General features: G+C 36.7%; 1 protein-coding gene across 1 annotated transcript; it reads right to left on the bottom strand.

The window, feature by feature from the left end:
- Nucleotides 1–5040: 5040 nt before the first annotated feature.
- Nucleotides 5041–17223, bottom strand: LOC117339523. Its single transcript, XM_033901175.1, has 10 exons — nucleotides 17071–17223; nucleotides 16198–16366; nucleotides 15266–15570; nucleotides 11451–11576; nucleotides 10715–10774; nucleotides 7784–7906; nucleotides 6971–7015; nucleotides 6248–6355; nucleotides 6019–6125; nucleotides 5041–5539 (listed from the first exon to the last, which is right to left on the bottom strand). The coding sequence occupies exons 1-10, from the start codon at nucleotides 17162–17164 to the stop codon at nucleotides 5360–5362; spliced, it is 1317 nt and encodes a 438-aa protein (XP_033757066.1). The 5' UTR covers nucleotides 17165–17223; the 3' UTR covers nucleotides 5041–5359.
- Nucleotides 17224–18084: the final 861 nt, after the last annotated feature.

Genomic DNA, 18084 nt, shown 5'->3' with positions numbered 1-18084 from the left:
TGTCTAGACTACTATAACGTGTTCCTGTGTTAACTGAGTTAGTCCTGTCTAGACTACTATAACGTGTTCCTGTCGTTAACTGAGTTAGTCCTGTCTAGACTACTATAACGTGTTCCTGTGTTAACTGAGTTAGTCCTGTCTAGACTACTATAACGTGTTCCCGTCGTTAACTGAGTTAGTCCTGTCTAGACTACTATAACGTGTTCCTGTGTTAACTGAGTTAGTCCCGTCTAGACTACTATAACGTGTTCCTGTGTTAACTGAGTTAGTCCTGTCTAGACTACTATAACGTGTTCCCTCGTGTAACTGAGTTAGTCCCTGTCTAGACTACTATAACGTGTCCCCGTCGTTAACTGGGTTAGTCCTGTCTAGACTACTATAACGTGTTCCCTGTGTTAACTGAGTTAGTCCTGTCTAAACTACTATAACGTGTTCCTGTGTTAACTGAGTTAGTCCTGTCTAGACTACTATAACGTGTTCCTGTGTGAACTGAGTTAGTCCCGTCTAGACTACTATAACGTGTTCCTGTGTTAACTGAGTTAGTCCTGTCTAGACTACTATAACGTGTTCCCCTCGGAAACTGAGTTAGTCCTGTCTAGACTACTATAACGTGTCCCCGTCGTTAACTGAGTTAGACCTGTCTAGACTACTATAACGTGCTCCTGCGTTAACTGAGTTAGTCCTGTCTAGACTACTATAACGTGCTCCTGTGTTAACTGAGTTAGTCCTGTCTAAACTACTATAACGTGTTCCTGTGTTAACTAGGTTAGTCCTGTCTAGACTACTATAACGTGTTCCGTCGTTAACTGAGTTAGTCCTGTCTAGACTACTATAACGTGTTCCCGTCGTTAACTGAGTTAGTCCTGTCTAGATTACTTAACACGGTCCGTCGAACGTTATCGTCTAGATCTATACGTGTTCCCTCGTATACTGAGTTAGTCTGTCTAGACACTATAACGTGTGCCTTACGATGTTGTCCTTTAACACTATAACTGTTGTCGTTAACTGAGTTAGACCTGTCTAGATAAAACTGTTCCTGTGTTACTGTTGTCCTGTCTAGACTACATAAGGTCCTGGTTAAGAGTAGTCTGTCTAGGGGTACAAACGGTTCCACGTATAACGGTTATCCTGTAGACTACATACGTGTCTGTCTTATGATTAGCCGTCTAGACACTATAATGTTCCTCGGACTGAGTAGTCTAGCTATACACGTACGTGTTTCACTTACATAATAGTAGTCCTGTTAGTACTATATAAACGTTCCGTCATTTAACTGAAGTAGTCGATAACACTAAAGGTTCCTTGTAACTGAGTTCGTCCATCTGACTACTAAACGTTCCCGGTTACTGTTAGTCGCTATTAGACTACTAGTGTCCCGTGTCTCCGTCTAAATATAACGTGTTCCCGTCGTTAACTGAGTTAGTCCTGTCTAGACTACTATAACGTGTTCCGTGGTTAACTGAGTTTCCTGTCTAGACTACTATAAACTTGTCCCGTCGTTAACTGAGTTAGTCCTGTCTAGACTACTATAACGTGTCCCGTCGTTAACTGAGTTATCCTGTCTAGACTACTATAACGTGCTCCTGCGTTAACTGAGTTAGTCCTGTCTAGACTACTATAACGTGTTCCCCGTCGTTAACTGAGTTAGTCCTGTCTAGACTACTATAACGTATCCCCGTCGTTAACTGAGTTAGTCCTGTCTAGACTACTATAACTTGTCCCCGTCGTTAACTGAGTTAGTCCTGTCTAGACTACTTTTACGTGTTCCTGTCGTTAACTGAGTTAGTCCTGTCTAAACTACTATAACGTGTTCCCGTTGTTAACCGGGTTAGTCCTGTCTAGACTACTATAACGTGTTCCTGTGTTAACTGAGTTAGTCCTGTCTAGACTACTATAACGTGTCCCCGTCGTTAGCTGAGTTAGTCCTGTCTAGACTACTATAACCTGTTTCTGTGTTAACTGAGTTAGTCCTGTCTAGACTACTATAAGGTGCTCCTGTCGTTAACTGAGTTAGTCCTGTCTAGACTACTATAACGTGTTCCTGTGTTAACTGAGTTAGTCCTGTCTAGACTACTATAACGTGTTCCCGTTGTTAACTGAGTTAGTCCTGTCTAGACTACTATAACGTGTTCCCGTTGTTAACTGAGTTAGTCCTGTCTAGACTACTATAACGTGTTCCTGTCGTTAACTGAGTTAGTCCTGTCTAGACTACTATAACATGTTCCTGTCGTTAACTGAGTTAGTCCTGTCTAGACTACTATAACGTGTTCCTGTGTTAACTGAGTTAGTCCTGTCTAGACTACTATAACGTGTTCCCGTTGTTAACTGAGTCAATCCTGTCTAGACTACTATAACGTGTTCCCGTCGTTAACTGAGTGAGTCCTGTCTAGACTACTATAACGTGTTCCTGTGTTAACTGAGTTAGACCTGTCTAGACTACTATAACGTGTTCCTGTGGTAACTGAGGTAGTCCTGTCTAGACTACTATAACGTGTTCCTGTGTTAACTGAGTTAGTCCTGTCTAGACTACTTTAACGTGTTCCTGTGTTAACTGAGTTAGTCCTGTCTAAACTACTATAACGTGTTCCTGTGTTAACTGAGTTAGTCCTGTCTAGACTACTATAACGTGTTCCTGTGTTAACTGAGTTAGTCCCGTCTAGACTACTATAACGTGTCCCCGTCGTTTACTGAGTTAGTCCTGTCTAAACTACTATAACGTGTTCCCCTCATAAACTGAGTTAGTCCTGTCTAGACTACTATAACGTGTCCCCGTCGTTAACTGAGTTAGTCCTATCTAGACTACTATAACGTGTTCCTGTCGTTAACTGAGTTAGTCCTGTCTTGACTACTATAACGTGTTCCCGTCGTTAACTGGGTTAGTCCTGTCTAGACTACTATGACGTGTTCCTGTTGTTAACTGAGTTAGTCCTGTCTAAACTACTATAACGTGTTCCTGTGTTAACTGGGTTAGGCCTGTCTAGACTACTATAACGTGTTCCCGTCGTTAACTGAGTTAGTCCTGTCTAGACTACTATAACGTGTTCCCGTCGTTAACTGAGTTAGTCCTGTCTAGACTACTATAACGTGTTCCCGTCGTTAACTGAGTTAGTCCTGTCTAGACTACTATAACGTGTCCCCGTCGTTAACTGAGTTAGTCCTGTCTAGACTACTATAACGTGTTCCTGTGTTAACTGAGTTAGTCCCGTCTAGACTACTATAACGTGTTCCTGTGTTAACTGAGTTAGTCCCGTCTAGACTACTATAACGTGTTCCTGTGTTAACTGAGTTAGTCCTGTCTAAACTACTATAGCGTGTTCCCGTCGTTAACTGAGTTAGTCCTGTCTAGACTATTATAACGTGTTCCCTTCGTTAACTGAGTTAGTCCTGTCTAGACTACTATAACGTGTTCCTGTGTTAACTGAGTTAGTCCTGTCTAGACTACTATAACGTGTCCCCGTCGTTAACTGAGTTAGTCCTGTTTAGACTACTATAACGTGTTCCTGTGTTAACTGAGTTAGTCCTGTCTAGACTACTATAACGTGTTCCTGTGTTAACTGAGTTAGTCCTGTCTAGACTACTATAAGGTGTTCCTGTCGTTAACTGAGTTAGTCCTGTCTAGACTACTATAACGTGTTCCCCTCGGAAACTGAGTTAGTCCCGTCTAGACTACTATAACGTGACCCCGTCGTTAACTGAGTTAGACCTGTCTAGACTACTATAACGTGTTCCTGCGTTAACTGAGTTAGTCCTGTCTAGACTACTATAAGGTATCACCGTCGTTAACTGAGTTAGTCCTGTCTAGACTACTATAACGTATCCCCGTCGTTAACTGAGTTAGTCCTGTCTAGACTACTATAACGTGTCCCCGTCGTTAACTGAGTTAGTCCTGTCTAGACTACTTTTACGTGTTCCTGTCGTTAACTGAGTTAGTCCTGTCTAGACTACTATAACGTGTTCCTGTGTTAACCGGGTTAGTCCTGTCTAGACTACTATAACGTGTTCCTGTGTTAACTGAGTTAGTCCTGTCTAGACTACTATAACGTGTTTCTGTGTTAACTGAGTAAGTCCTGTCTAGACTACTATAAGGTGCTCCTGTCGTTAACTGAGTTAGTCCTGTCTAGACTACTATAACGTGTCCCCGTCGTTAACTGAGTTAGACCTGTCTAGACTACTATAACGTGTTCCTGTGTTAACTGAGTTAGTCCTGTCTAGACTACTATAACGTGTTCCCGTTGTTAACTGAGTTAGTCCTGTCTAGACTACTATAACGTGTTCCCGTTGTTAACTGAGTTAGTCCTGTCTAGACTACTATAACGTGTTCCTGTCGTTAACTGAGTTAGTCCTGTCTAGACTACTATAACGTGTCCCCGTCGTTAACTGAGTTAGTCCTGTCTAGACTACTATAACGTGTTCCTGTCGTAAACTGAGTTAGTCCTGTCTAGACTACTATAACGTGTTCCTGTGTTAACTGAGTTAGTCCTGTCTAGACTACTATAACGTGTTCCCGTTGTTAACTGAGTTAGTCCTGTCTAGACTACTATAACGTGTTCCTGTGTTAACTGAGTCAATCCTGTCTAGACTACTATAACGTGTTCTTGTGTTAACTGAGTTAGTCCTGTCTAGACTACTATAACGTGTTCCTGTGTTAACTGAGTTAGTCCTGTTAAGACTACTATAGCATGTCCCCGTCGTTAACTGAGTTAGTCCTGTCTAGACTACTATAACGTGTTCCTGTCGTTAACTGAGTTAGTCCTGTCTAGACTACTATAACGTGTTCCTGTGTTAACTGAGTTAGTCCTGTCAAGACTCCTGTTGATGACATTTTTGAGCAAAATGGAATGGTTGTTTTGTGCCACAATCATGCGTGTATGTAGTCCACACGAACTGCACAAATTCTTCAGAAACGGGCTGGTGATTTATGGGCTTGTTAAAATATCACGGGGTATGCTATCTAGCTCTCCTTTAACTCGTGCGTTAAACTTTTTAAGCAAATAACGTAGAATAAGTAAATTAAGCAACAAAAAAAAAAAAAAAATGAAGAAAATTACTTATGTATAAATACGTTTAATATGTAAATTAAAAGCCGACACACCTTTATATATACTGTTGGTAGCACACGCTCCTGTTTCAGTGACTTTCTCTTCAATTTACATGTCCAGCGTTATATATATATTTAAACGATCTTGTTATGAGTAATTCTTCTTATCCCCAACACGGAGTCGAACACTCGATCTATTATGAGCTCATTAGTGAAATAATGATTTCGTGCATGCTCCGCACACGTTCGTGCCACCATGGGTTATTACAACATAGTAACTTCATGTCAATGTGTATAATAAAAAAAAAACTTGTCTCTGATCTAGAAAACAGGAGATCGCTGGGTCGGCAAAAGACCACTAATAACGTCACTCCCTGCGCCAGCAGCTGCTGTCTTCATGTTGATATACATAGAACGAAGATTAATGATATTTGGACTAGGCACGATGGCAGACATCCGGACGTTTTGGTACTTATCATGGTAAGTATTCGCGTAAGTAATCTGAAATAATAAAGCAATTCCATAATTTAAAAGAAATGTACAGAAAACACACAAGTGACTGTCGCATATAAAAAATGTATTAGATAATATATATACATGTGTACTGTGAACGTAAAAATTTAAGCGAGAGGTTCTCGAACATTATAATGTTGTGGTGTAGTATCTATGGAACAAGGAGAAGGGCAAAACGTACATACACCGATTGCGGAAATAACTCACAAAGCGTAATTTACCTATTGAAATCACACACACACACATCTTTTCCCTTTTGAAATCGTGAATTAAACCCTCTACGGAAATAAACCTCTCGCAAATTCAACACTCGCGAAAACAGTACCAACGCGTACTTTATCTATCGAAACCGCGAAATTAAATCCTTCAGTTAAGAAAAGATTATGAAATGGTATTCAATTAAACTGGTTTCACATGAATGAAAACAAAAAAGAGAGGCATCGAAAGTTAAGAGATGTTAAACTTACGGATGTAATAAAATTTCCTTTAGTTCTGACAGCATCAAATATCTCTTTGATACGCTGCAAACGATTAACGGCAGTGCCAGCTTCAGGTAAAATATCATATCCACAAACTGAAAAATATACACACATACTGTATAATCTGACATTCGTTTAGTTAAGAATTAATTTTGATAGTACACATTAACAAGTTTTCAATAAGCAAATAATAAGACAATGGATTACATCTACTAACCGTCGTATATCAAGGGTTTGTTAGTCTCCGGACAGGAGAAGGAAGCGGAACAGGTAGATATCATCTGACGGCATTTTCCTCTTCCACTACATTCGAGGGTATCAGACTCTACGGAATTATTAAACAAATTCATAAAAAAATTAGTTGATCCTTTGTCCAACTAGTCACTTATTAATGACATTTACTAGACATGATTATTTTTTGAAAAATATATTTTGAAAAAGAAAATTCAGAACAGAGTAAATGACTTATGATAAATTCCCTTCTATAACTGGTTTAATTAAACCACAAAAATATTTTGATCTGTTTTACATCGTAAGACAATAAGTCGAACTAAATGACAAAATAAACAACAGTAACAATAGCAATGATAACACAATGTAACAATAACACCAATAACAACAACTTTTAACAATACTAACAATTATAACAATAAGATGACAATAGTACCGATTATAAAACACATCAGGAACAACTACATATATTGATATATACAACTCGCGAACATGAAAAAGATAAACATATTAAATATTGTTCTGATTAGTTGTTTGTTTTACATTTACATATATATGCATATTGCATTGCTTTTTTTCTATCTCGAATAATGATTGGTAAGGCTGTTGGTTACATATTTGTCAATTATATGTCTAAAATAAACGAAAGTGAGCATTCTTATATTGACATTTGAAAGTTCCTTTATATCATGTCATTATGAAAACCTACCTCCTGTCGCAGCTTGCTTCGCACCTCCCATAAACCTGCTAGGCACTTTAAAGAGAAAACAAGTTGTTACTGTCGGTGTTATTAATGTACAGATTATAACCCTGCTTGTTTAAGAAATACCTATTCCTACACTAAAATGAAAATGTCAGTATTTTACATGCATATTTTACATATCTAGAATCTGACACAACTTCGATAGGTAGTTTTAATGTTAGATCTGGCGGAGACTCAGAATTGCAAATGTAAATAAAACTAGTCGGTAATCAACATTTCAAGTATTGTTATATCAATGTAGATATATTTATTGTGGTCCTCTAGATTCCGTGTGTTATGTTATCAATGTCAATATATTTATTGTGGTCCTCTAGATTCCGTGTGTAATATTATCAATGTCAATAGATTTATTGTGGTCCTCTAGATTCCGTGTGTTATGTTATCAATGTCAATATATTTATTGTAGTCCTCTAGATTCCGTGTGTAATATTATCAATGTCAATAGATTTATTGTGGTCCTCTAGATTGCGTGTGTTATATTATCAATGTCAATATTTATTGTGGTCCTCTAGATTCCGTTTGTTGTGTTATCAATGTCAATAGATTTATTGTGGTTCTCTAGATTGCGTGTGTAATATTATCAATGTCAATAGATTTATTGTGGTCCTCTAGATTGCGTGTGTTATATTATCAATGTCAATATATTTATTGTGGTCCTCTAGATTCCGTTTGTTGTGTTATCAATGTAGATATATTTATTGTGGTCCTCTAGATTCCGTGTGTTGTGTTATCAATCTTTAGTAAGAAAGTGACACTTACTACCAAATGGTATTTGATGGTGTATTTTTGTCAACATGCTCGATATCTGGGTTCCGTTAGCAACATTTAGATTTTTCATGATTCCTGAGACCATTTGAATCCAGCGCTTCGTCCTCTTACGTTCTGCAATAGGAAATACAGTGTATAATGAAATGTATGACTATTCAAACGATATGCAGTGAAACCTATGATAATATTTAAAATGTCAACAACTATCATTATGGTACAAATATAGTAGCAATCTTTGACATTTGTGCATTTCTTAAACATCGACGGATGATGTTTACAGAAGCCCAAATGTAATTAAAACCCCTATGTTTTAATCATAACACATCTCGCGCTAGCTTTCACCCTGATAGGAACATTTCATGATGCTGTGGAGGCTCATCTCTTAAATATTTCATCTTCTCGTTTTCTTTTATATTTTACTTGAAAAAATGGCAGTTTTCACCTTTCTACTGAATGTTTTGACATGCGTAGGACAATATATAGAACAGTTTTGGTTTGAAGGTGCAGCATTTTTAACATGCTTTCCTTTGCATATATCTTTAATACATTAAAATTTCTCATTATTCAATTGGATAGTAAAAAGACACAAAATAGCTTTACATATCGATACAAAATGAGAAAAGTTAGATATAATAGATCAAAAATGAATATGAAACTGCACCATACTGCGAGGGCTGGTTGATAAGTTGGGAGTCTCGTATTGAAGGAAGTACTCAAGATGTTCTGTTTAAGTCCTACTATTCTCTGACTATAATTATAGGGCCGTGTACCCATGTACTGGTCTCATTTTGTTAGTTTATATCGACGAGGTAGCACTCTAAAGTAAACAAGACAAGCGGCTTTTGCAATATGGACAAAATCGGCTATAGGATTAGGGTTAGGGTGAAAGAGTCTGTCATTGCCATGGCTGCCATTCACCATTGTGGCTACAATTGTGGATTAATATTGATTGAGCATCCTCTTTATTCACCTAATCTCGCTCCATCAGACTTTTATCTATTTTCAAAACTGAAAACAGCTATTTCAGGCACCCTAACCCTAACATGCAGTGGGTGACTTTCTGAACAGCCAAGAAATGGAGTTCTATAAAAGTGGCATTGAGGCCCTTAAACACCGCTGGCAAAAGTGTATAGATACTGAAGGGGATTATGTTGAAAAAAAAATAAATACGAGGCTCATAACTTATCAATCAGCCCTCGTATATATCCGAAGAACATTACCGATTAAAGATTGTTGGAACGAAAAAAATAAAAATAAATAAAAAAATAAAAACCTGGTGTACTCCATTTTTACATACAATTTATTGCTGCATGACTCTTATGTAAATGCAAATTAAGTATTTCCGTATGTTGATCGATCAATATTTTTGACTGTTAACTGGCGAGGAACATCTGCACGCGCCAAAAAACCCAAATGTGTATTTCTGATCGTGGTTTGAAAACAGTGTCTCTACCAATGTCTAGCGATTGCTGCTAATTCGAAGTCAGAATGGTTCGAAGAAATCTCAAATCAGGGTTTGTTGTATCTAATTGAAAACAGGGATTCGACTACCACATAAAATGTCATCAACGGGCCAGTAAGAATTCTTACAGCGAACTGCGGGGCTAAAAGAAAGCCAACTTTGGAGTTCGAAAATGCACCAAAGCCGGGATTAACAGTTTAATTAAGAATTGTTACGCGTTTCCCAGCGTAAGAAAATAGCCTATATGTGAATCTTGTAGATTATTTAGGTAACAAAGCATTTGTTTTTGCCTTATCAGTCACCAGTCAAAACTCTTCCCTCGGTGTTGGGACCAATCCGATGAACTGTTTCCCGAGGCCGCACCAGCACCTCGAGGAACAGCTTAGACTGTTGACTGATAAGGCATGTAACAACTGAATACTGAAGAATATCATGAATATTTCAGACAAACTATGGGAGGTAAATTATATCATAGTCTCGCTTCGTGTCTTCGTCGCATGCAAGACAAATTCAGACACAACCAATATTTGCAGATACCTTATTTGCTACTTTTGTTATGTTTTGAAAGGTGTTAATATCCTGGGTCCTTTGTACAGTAATTTGTCAGATCACGTCCCCCCTTTTGAGATAATGTATAATATTTACATTTCCACTGTGTGTTCTCTATGAAGATACTAACAAAATTAGCGTTCATTCCTAGGTGAACAATTAACCTGCCGCGTATGAATACATACAGTACATTGTTGACGGTGCCAATGCAGAAGTGTGAATATAAAATCGCGTTTGATTACACATGAAATAATGATTTATCAACTTTAAAACTTGTTAATAATTGTAAAATTGAAGACAACATTTCAATATTTTTCTTTCATGATGACTAAAATAATGAATTTGTGTGGAACTATATTTTGTGTACTTGTGTACTTGATTACCTTTCCCGCCAAATTGAAACTATCTGTTACGCTGTTACATCGATCATTCAGCTGTTTCGTCACTACGTATAACGAACGTAGAATACTGTTTCTTATGATTTTTTTCAAAGATTACGTTGAAAAATAGTTTTGAAATGTAAATATAAGAAATAATTGTTATTTTTTGTTGTTCACTGGTGTATGAACGGCATTTTTTGACAGATATTTCAACATGACGCGCTAACGCGCATTTCATTTCATTTCATTTCAACAAATTTTATTGTATAAATACAAAGGGATTAGACAACAGGCAAAACCTACATAAGTCTTTTACTAAAGATAATGTGTATCTTCACCATGTTATGGAACTAGACGATAAAACATGTTTGATAAGGCAATCGATCCTACCTTTAGCAGTTAAACATGTTTATACCAAATAAGGCAATCAATCCTACCTTTAGCTGTTTAACATGTTTATACCAAATAAGGCAATCGATCCTACATTTAGCTGTTTAACATGTTTATACCAAATAAGGCATTCGATCCTACCTTTAGCAGTCTCCTTTCTGGCTGACCGTTTTACTTTTGGAATCGACATTCCTGAAAATTCTGAAAAATACAGACACAGACCCTCTTTTTTATAAAACAAAACACGGTAAACATTGGTTTCAATTGATGTATTAACAAGTATGTTATTAGTGCACTAAAAACGGTTAAACAGTATGATTTAAATTGTTATTCTTTCTTTTGCAATCCTGCAAAAGAACCTATTTGAAAAAGTAAACGCCCAGGAGAAACTCCAGGAACTCCCGACTTCCTCCTAGCATTTCACGCGCTTCCCTACAGATCAGCATGGGTAATTAATATCAGGTAATTTGCAGATACGCACTCTGACTATCGCGCTATCCAAAACATAATCATAACTCGGTACTCTCTTGACATGATGACGAGACAGGAAAATGTCGCAGCACCTACTGTTCGTCTGGGCGCATCATTTCTACTGGATGTCACATTGGACTAAGGTCTGGTAAATAGGGTCAATCTGTTCTCATTTCTTATGTATTTTCTTTACAAATCTAAATATACATATACGGTTATCATATTTTATCATTGACGTGCTATTCTATTGTATGTTGTAGTGACATAATTTAATCGTACATGTATTTTTATAATATACTAGATGTTGATTATGTTGATATACGATTCCATTTTAATTGTACCATAAAACATAATTTGTAACAACAACCTAACAAAGGACTATTTAAGTTCTGAAATTTGTACCTACCCTTTGCCATCTTCATATATTTCTTGATTTGTGACGCAATTTCTGGATTTTGTTTTTGTACTTCTTTAGGAATTTTGTCAACGACAGACTTCATATAATTAGTCCATCTCTTCCGCCTCACTGATGCTGAAACCCATTAAAGTATCTATCAGCAAGATTTTGACATTGGTGTTGTAATACTTTATAATAAAATATTTCAAAATTATATTGTCTGATTAATAATTACGATTTATTTTAGTATTTATACAAATAATGTATTTATACATGGCTATTTTTCATATTGCCTAATACAAATATTTTATTATTTTTTTGGCAATTAATTTTCTTCGTGTTTATAAAAGAAATAAATAGAAAGTCAAATATTTCCCTGTTGGGTATCTTCGCTGTTTCAGATGTATTACAGAAAAAAACACATGTATCTTTTTTTTTTTTTTTTTTTTTTACTTTTACACTATTTAAGATATTCTACAGGAGGACCATTCAGTACAATCACTTAAATATTATATTTTAGTGCTATGTTTGTTCTTCAAGGTAAGACCGTCATGAAAACCATAATTCTAACTTGATATACAGCGCATAATGTACACAATACATTTGAATACAAACAGGGACGAAAAGACCAGATATTACACGGCGAAAAAAAAAAAAACCAATGGCAGCATGATATTGAAATAAACCAGAGACACATGACTTCACTAGGGTTAATCGGAATACGAGAACACACCTTAATGATATGACCCATAACCCAGCAGTTTTCCCGAAACATAAATGGACAGTTGAGGCGCTACCACTTTTCTCTTTAAAATGAAATAATTACATTTCCACTGTGTGTTCTCTATATGAAGGTACTAACAAAATCAGCGTTCATTCCTAGGTGAACAATTAACCTGCCGCGTATGAATACATACAGTACATTGTTGACGGTGCCAATGCAGAAGTGTGAATATAAAATCGCGTTTGATTACACATGAAATAATGTTTTATCAACTTTAAAACTTGTTAATAATTGTAAAATTGAAGACAAAATTTCAATATTTTTCTTTCATGATGATTAAAATAATGAATGTGTGTGGAACTATATTTTGTGTACTTGTGTACTTGATGACCTTTCCCGCCAAATTGGAACTTTCAGCTGTTTCGTCACTACGTATAACGAACGTAAAATACTGTTTCTTATGATTTTTTTCAAAGATTACGTTAAATAATAGTTTTGAAATGTAAATATAAGAAATAATTGTTATTTTTTGCTGTTCCCTGGCGTCATGTTGAAATATCTGTCAAAAAATGCCGTTCATACAACAGTGAACAACAAAAAATAGCAAGTATTTCTTAAATATCCCACAGTTTGAATACATGCAGTTATATTGCCGGAATATAGCTACACATCACCGATGACTTAATTATCTGACCACGAATGTACGAAGTCATTAATCTAAACACTCTTCTATTATCGAGATGGTCGGTGGCACAGTGGTAACAAACCTGCCTTTCACATAGGCGGCCGGGGTTCGATTCCCCGATCGGAGGTTATAAGGTATTGAGTCATCTGCCCGACCACGTGGGTTTTCCCCGAGTACTCCGGTTTCCTCCCACAGTAAGACCCATCGCGCGCTTTCATCAGGCCTACAGGCGTGATTTATATAAGTTGATATAAAGAAAATTTTACATGTTTTACTACCTTTGAGGCAAGCTCCGCGGGGAGTTCTTCCTCCCCTTGCGAGAGAATTGACCCAGACGGGACGCGTACTACTTGTCATAAAGCGTGTGTATCCATTGGCGAGGGCGGGGAACTGTATGAGTTTGTCGATTTACCTCAACGAAATACCTGTCTTTTGGTAGGACTATGGTGTTCCGTTAGGGCCAATTTTCCAATTTCGCTCGTGTTTTCGCTCCTTCGCATATAAGTCGAAGGAGCGAAAACACGATGTCGAATGAACGAAAACACGATGGCGAAGGAGCGAGGAGCAAAGTTCCATAGCTCCTTCGCCATCGTGTTTTCGCTCCTTCGCCATTGTATTTTCGCTCCTTCGCCATCGTGTTTTCGCTCCTTCGCGTTTAGGTCGAAGGAGCGAAGAAGCGATATTGGAAATTCGGCCCTAACGGAACACCATATAAGACGGATAAGAACATCGTTCGCCTCAATAAATGGAAGTAATTTCTATAAAACTGGTATAAGATGATGGAATGCGCAATCAGATACTGTGAATGTTGAAAGTAGAGTATTTAAGGAAACGAAAGCACATGTTCCTGTCAAAAAACAAAACAACACACACATACACACACCAAGAAAAAAACGAAGCAGAACGAAAGAAAGAGAAAATTGTTTGTTTGAAAATTGGCGCCCCATGTAGGCCAGGAAGAAGCTAATAAATGTGTGTGTGCGCGCGACCCATTTCATATATAATATCATTTGTAACGAAGCCGTGTGCAAGGTTTCACTGAGGGCAAACTGGAACACGAGGACATGTCCTACGTAATAACATGACCCAGAACTCGAACCGGGCGGTAGATCAGAAAGTACACACACACACGCACACGCACACACAGTGATAGCTCATGGTTTTCATCAATTCTTCATCTCCTGGCATAGTGCAGACTGGCCACCAGATCCTGAGATATTTTTGTTAAGAATTTCCGAGCTAAATTCTAACACGAGATTATCTGCCCCTAGTAATCCTAGGGACCAAAATCATCAAGCTCAATTTATTTATAATTTTAATATTCTAGAGACAGGGGGCCAGCCTAGGCATGGTGTGTTGTAAAATTTTCTCCCAGTAGCCGAAAGTTACCATGGAAATCATGATACTTGGAACAATTCTTTAAATAACTACAGGTACTTCGTACTGCAATTTCATCGGTTTTGGAATTTTAAGACTGCATAATGTATATCGGGAACAGTTAAACGTTGAAATGCCTGTTTCGTTGATTGATGAGAGGAAAATAAAAAACCGTGTTTAACATTTTAAGTTTCAATTCTTATATCTAACAGTACAGACATTTGGTGTATTCACCATACCAAATAGGTATTTAAACTGATCTAGGATAAAAATTGTTACACTACTGGCAAACATAAACGATTAAGATGATGGGTATCATGAATAAATTCCAGGATAACCATTTATCTGTGACACAATCTTGACATTATTGCATAAGGCACCTTTATGTTAAGAGGATTTTTGTAAACTTCGTTTTTCTGCCTGCACATGCCGAATGACATTTGGTGCACGACACCATTAACTTGATATGAGCGTGACAGAATTTACCAATGAACTACACAAATGTCATTAAGCTTCAGGTGAGAAATGGAAATATACAGCTGGTAATATGTAATCTAACTATATGAGAACCGCAAGTTCTACTTCCCTCAATTAGTGGACACAGATCCAGGCAATCTACCATAATTTTATATTTTACACATACATTCACCTTGATTGTTAATTAGTACAAGCTAGCATTTGTCTATAAAAAAACCCAACAGGGAACGCCGACATCAAAACAATGTACTTATGAAACCGTACTCACTCATGCTCAAATACACATTTTGTGCCCGACCACATTTTAATTAATATTTTTCAATGAGTTCAGGGCATTTTGGAAAGACTTCCAGTAAGACATTATTGACAATGATTAGGTGTTTCTTTTAAAGTGTTATTTTATGATTTAAGAGAGTTTACAAAAATCTGGATTGATCACAATTTTTATGTTTGAGCATGAGAATAGATTATGGAAACGGGCCACGTGTGCTCTTACGTCATTCAAATTGAGAACATATATACATAATGTAAAATGTCATGTAAATCTTATCAGTTACGTACCTTGTTTTCCCTGAGCGGACAAGTTATTTTTAGAGTTTGTAACATATGTTTTTAGGCTGTCGGCTACAGCTGAAGCCCATGGCCCATTCAACATATCTTGGAAGACTTGTAGCATTTGGGGAGCATCGATGGAAGGTGTGAGCACAGAAAACATCGTTTGTTGAACTTTTTTCGTTGCTCGTTGGATGAATTCTAGAAATGGCTGGTCCTGATCTATAATTATCTGACATAATTCGTAATCAACATTGCTGTTGTTACAGAGAGACATCAGAGCATTGTCGATAGACAAAACTTTAGTTGGTTTGCTGAAACAACAAGAAATTATGTATTCCTCAAGCATTTGTTGGACTGAAATATATAAATATGTGACAAACTTTGAATTAAATCACACGAGAAGGCTTATAGTGTTACTTGTAGGTATACGGGCATTAAGGCCTGCTATTATTACAAAAAAATCTTTATACAGCATGTAAGAGGAAAAGTTACTTTTGTAAACATCACACTTTTTTCGTTGGGTGAGGATTTATGATACTGCTTATAAAAAATCACTTAATTAGATAAAACACGTATGTGAATATCAAGTTTGAAATATTGATTTGGTAATAGAGACAGAACTTGTGAATACCTAATAACAAAAAAACAGTGCATCCCACATCTGATTCAGTCTTTTATGACTCTCCATTGGTGGGAAAGTCATCATAGGCCTTAACATATGTAACGATTTAAGAGACGCACTAACTCACCGATTTAAATGTGTTGAACTGTTGCCACATGTGTATAGCCTACGCACCATTCATCATTATTCACAAGTATTCAGGCGTTATATGCAGCCTTAATTTGATAATGTTCACGAACAGATCTCTGTATTGTTACACCGTTATTATATGGAGAGAATAATGTTGTATAAATTGCGAGTTAAAATGTTTCCTTACCTTTCTGTATATTTGTCTTTCAGGCATTTGGCGCAATCAAAATACTTTTGCTTGATCACATCTTTGCATTTAGCGATGCCAGCAGAAATGCCCTGAATCGAAGACTTTGTGTTTTTTAGTTCAAGCCCAACCTGTTGCAGCAGAGGTCCGCGAATGGCTTTGTTGAATTCTAAAATTACACAATTTTTTTTTCATACAATAAAATGCTAATATTTAGTAAAGAAAGGGCAAATTATTCGCTAAAGCAACAGAAAAAATAACTAAAACTTGATCATTCGCTGCAGAAGCAAATCGTATGCGCCGGAAATATGAAAACATTTGTTTAATTGGAGTGGTTATACACGATTTTTAACTAAAATGAAATGTATTCTGAATATTTTCTGTATTGTACAAATAATGATTTGCGGTATAAGTTGCTATATTGAATTCGATATTTGAGGAAGGTGCGTTTGTAACTATTACTAAATTAGAATAGAAATATAGTAACTGACACCATTGATTCCTATTGCATTTCAAAGAATGCAGTTATCAGCGGTAATCTTTGCCACTAATATATAACCGTATGCATATTGTACTGACTACACAGATTACCTATTTAAAGGAATGCTTCTTCATTTCCCCGAGCACGGAAATTAAGACAATGTGAACTAAAACCTAGTGACAATACCCCAAGCGATAGAGTCACTTAAATATACAAGAAGAAAACTAAATTATATAAATAGGATTTAAAAGTCTCAACAATTTTACCACCTGTTTACAGTGAACGATTGCTTCAACAAAACATAAAATATTTTATTATGTATTTTCATCGTTTTCTACATTATTCTCCCTTTTGTCAGATATTTCATTAAAAAGAATTAAAGAATTACAAACCTGTGCGTTTATCCGCAGGTACATGTCGCATAAATGCTGAGCTCGGTCCAAGTTGACTCGAGAGAACACAAACTGCCAGCAGTGATAACCACATTGTCACCCTCCTGCACTATGATGGTAATAGACAGCCGTGTACAGGAACAAGCTATCATATATATGGAGCAACCAATGGGTTCACAGTATGTAGAAGCATCTCGTCAACACCTCGTGATCCTTCCTTAATTAATGCATGTCTACTGATGTTTTATGAAGTTCACGGGATGTATGACATGTGTTCTGATTGAATTATCATGTTTGTGGCACACTTTATAGATCATTTTAATATTACCTATTGTTTCGAATTTACAGGGCTAGCAAAGTGTACACATGAATCTAGGTATATCTTTGAGATACATTAATCATATCCTGCGTAAGTATCAGAAAGAGTTCACCGTAAGTAAGTAAGAGATTAAAATACACAGAGCCACGACATAAACATAAGCATAAACAAAGTAAGGCAAAACGTAGCCTGAGTTTCCTCTGGCCCTGACACCATGTCTGGTGTTAGGCCAGAGCGAACTACAATATGAAAACGTGGAATTCTCCGACACCGTTTGGTGTCGCTAAGATTTTGGTGCAAACCAAGAATTACCAAAAAAAAAAAATAATTAAACGAGGCCATACTTAAGCTAAAATTGTGCACTAAATCTCAGTAAAAATTTAAAAAAATCACAAATTCTGCATGTTATTTAATTGCACTTAATCCAGACATGCTAGATTAATTCATATATAATATATGTCATTAATGACATCGAGGTCTCGACGTTGTCACTGTATTTTGACAGGCTCATTTTCAACCCAACCCATTGGAGAAAATTCAGTAAATTCTATGGTCTTCATACACATTAATTCTGGCATCAACGATATAAATCATTATTATGACAATATAAACTTCACGAAATGAAACAAAAAATGTAATAATAGATGAGACAACTTAAAATGATTTGGCAGAAGTTGACCTTCTCAAAGGTTCCC

Source organism: Pecten maximus, chromosome 12, assembly GCF_902652985.1.
Source record: "Pecten maximus chromosome 12, xPecMax1.1, whole genome shotgun sequence".
In the NCBI taxonomy this organism is placed as follows: Eukaryota; Metazoa; Mollusca; class Bivalvia; order Pectinida; family Pectinidae; genus Pecten; species Pecten maximus.
Note: the sequence above shows the minus strand (reverse complement) of the source record. Positions and strands in the feature narration are given on the sequence as shown.

Excerpts from the sequence above, each read along its gene's own strand:
- LOC117339523 (XM_033901175.1), bottom strand. The coding sequence starts at position 17,164 with ATGTGGTTATCACTGCTGGCAGTTTGTGTTCTCTCGAGTCAACTTGGA. Across the intron at positions 15,571-16,197 it reads AAAGACAAATATACAGAAAG|CAAACCAACTAAAGTTTTGT; the intron begins GTAAGGAAACAT and ends TTGTTGTTTCAG. Across the intron at positions 6,126-6,247 it reads CAAACCCTTGATATACGACG|TTTGTGGATATGATATTTTA; the intron begins GTTAGTAGATGT and ends TATATTTTTCAG.